The sequence below is a fragment of the Pelmatolapia mariae genome, linkage group LG13 (assembly GCF_036321145.2).
Source record: "Pelmatolapia mariae isolate MD_Pm_ZW linkage group LG13, Pm_UMD_F_2, whole genome shotgun sequence".
Taxonomy (NCBI): Eukaryota; Metazoa; Chordata; class Actinopteri; order Cichliformes; family Cichlidae; genus Pelmatolapia; species Pelmatolapia mariae.
The window spans coordinates 36,321,049-36,323,374 of record NC_086238.1 but is presented as its reverse complement, the minus strand read 5'-3'; the positions used below and the strand labels follow the sequence as shown (position 1 = coordinate 36,323,374).

The following is a 2,326-nucleotide window of genomic DNA, read 5'->3' as shown; positions in this document are numbered from 1 at the left end:
TTAGCGTGTACACGGGTGAGACTCAGGGAGACTCGCACCCTGCAGTAAAAAGAAACAGTCTTTATTCAGAGAGCACATACAGGAAGAGAGAAAATAGAACTGCAGGCTTCCTGTGTAACTTCCCCATTTAGGAGTCTGCACAGAGTTGCAGAGTTTAAGCTGAATACTGAAAAGAGCAAACACATTTAGATAAAGAAACGTACTTTTAAGCATAACATAATAAAAATCCCAAAATCCTAAAAAATCTCTTATCATACTTACATACTGTTTTCAAAACTGTTAAACTTATGGTCAAAACAATAACATAATGCAAAACTGAATAAGACAGCAAAATTCAACAGCAATATTTTATTGAAACATATTTTAAATCTAAAAATGCAGTTTAACCAGCCACAGCTGATTCTCATTGTAGATGAACATCTACACAGGTGTTACTCCTTCAATTTCATTACAAAAGGAGACAACTGCTGAATAGGTTTGTTTTGTGATGTAAACATGGACCCAGCCAGAAATGGAGAAGTGGCTGAAAGAGGAAGAAGAGTGGCTGGGAGGGGGCGAGGAATACGTATGCGTGGTGGAAGAAGAATAAGAGGAAGATCAAGAGCTGTAGTCGCAGATGAGATCAGAGCTACTGTAATTGATCATGTAGTAAATCATGGTCACTCAATGAGAGAGGCTGGTCAGAGAGTGCAGCCAAATCTGCAACGCTCTACAGTGGCATCTATTGTTAGAGTTTTCCGGCAAACCAACAGGTAACTTGTATTCTGCAAGGGCATTTGCACATTTCAGAAGTAAATAAGCTTTTGTGTAATTGTTGTTGCATTTCTGCTTAGGACTCAATGGTTACCTCACACAGGAGGGAGAGGACGGATGTTCACTGATGTGCAGGAAACTGCCATTGTTGATATGGTCATCAGAAACAATGGGATAAAACTCACTGAAATTAGACACAGAGTCTTGGCAGACAACGTTACTTTCGCAAATATCCACAGTGTAAGCATAACAACAATTTCTAGAGTCCTGAAAAAACATCAGGTCAGGATGAAACAGTTGTACACTGTGCCTTTTGAGAGGAACTCTGAACATGTCAAGCAACTCAGGAACCAGTATGTCCAGGTAAGATCACAATAAAATACAGATCAGTTTCTGAACAAAACCAAACACACACAAAGACAATTTTTACAAATTTACTACTGTAACAGCTTATGTTGCCTTGTGGATTTATGTTAGAGAGTCATGGAGATTGAAGGCAGGCAAACACACCACATTTTCATCTTTGTGGATGAGGCAGGTTTCAACTTGGCCAAAGCATGGCGACGAGGGAGGAATGTGATTGGGAAGAGAGCCACAGTGAATGTCCCGGGCCAGACGGGTGCCAACATCACAATGTGCGCAGCAATATCCACTGATGGCCTGCTGTTACACAGACCACTAATTGGGCCATACAACACTGAACGGCTCCTTGCGTTCCTGCATGATCTCTATGGAAGGGTTGTGCTAGGTGAGGAAAGGGATGCGGAGAGAAGGAATCAGCCAACATTTATAATTGTATGGGACAATGTGGCATTTCATCACTCCCGTGCAGTCACCGAGTGGTTTGCAGCCCATCCCAGAATGGAGTCTCTTTTCCTCCCACCTTACTCTCCATTCCTCAACCCCATAGAGGAATTCTTTTCCTCATGGCGGTGGAAGGTTTATGACCATCATCCACATGATCAAATGTCCCTCCTGGATGCAATGAATGCTGGATGCCTGGAGATATCAGCAGAAGATTGCCAGGGATGGATCAGGCATGCCAGAAGATTCTTTCCTAGGTGTATTGCCCTAGATGACATAAGATGTGATGTGGATGGGAACCTGTGGCCAAATGGAGAAGACCGAGTAGATTAGCATTACTATTGTATGTGTATCAGTGGATGGTGTGTATACAAATTCTTGTATTTTGGGATTACTTAGTGCAAAAAAATAAAAATACATAAACAAATATTAACGAATTCTGCATGATGTCTGATTCATTCCAGTAACATATATTGAAATTATAAACGGAGATGTGTCCTTGTTTTACATAAGAAAACACTGTGTAATGCTACATGTTGTTAGTGTTTTTTAGGTCATTGTTTTGTGGGTGACAAAGTGTGTTTGTCGGCTGTCAAGCTTTGCTAGTGTTCTGGAAGAATGAGTTTATTTGAGACCTGAATAAAGTGTTTTGGTAGTTGTAGTGCATTTTGAATGTGAAATGAACTGATTTGCCAAGCTGAAGGTCAGTTAGGAGAATTGTGTGAGGAGTTTTGCAAAAGTGACCTAAGTATTGAGAAATGTGTCCTAG

General features: G+C 40.8%; 1 protein-coding gene across 2 annotated transcripts; it reads left to right on the top strand.

The window, feature by feature from the left end:
* The first annotated feature begins 635 nt into the window (after positions 1 to 635).
* LOC134640271 (uncharacterized) lies at positions 636 to 1,953 on the top strand. 2 transcript variants are annotated; one of them, XR_010095428.1, is made up of 3 exons: positions 636 to 752; positions 834 to 1,116; positions 1,292 to 1,953. XR_010095428.1 is itself a non-coding variant. In XM_063491948.1 (3 exons), exons 1-3 carry the CDS (start codon positions 667 to 669, stop codon positions 1,888 to 1,890), a joined length of 1,029 nt encoding a protein of 342 aa, XP_063348018.1. In that variant the 5' UTR covers positions 636 to 666; the 3' UTR covers positions 1,891 to 1,953. The 2 variants fall into 2 exon arrangements, 1 of the variants encoding a protein (XP_063348018.1); XM_063491948.1 differs by having other exon boundaries at positions 1,231 to 1,953.
* The last annotated feature ends 373 nt before the right edge of the window (positions 1,954 to 2,326 follow it).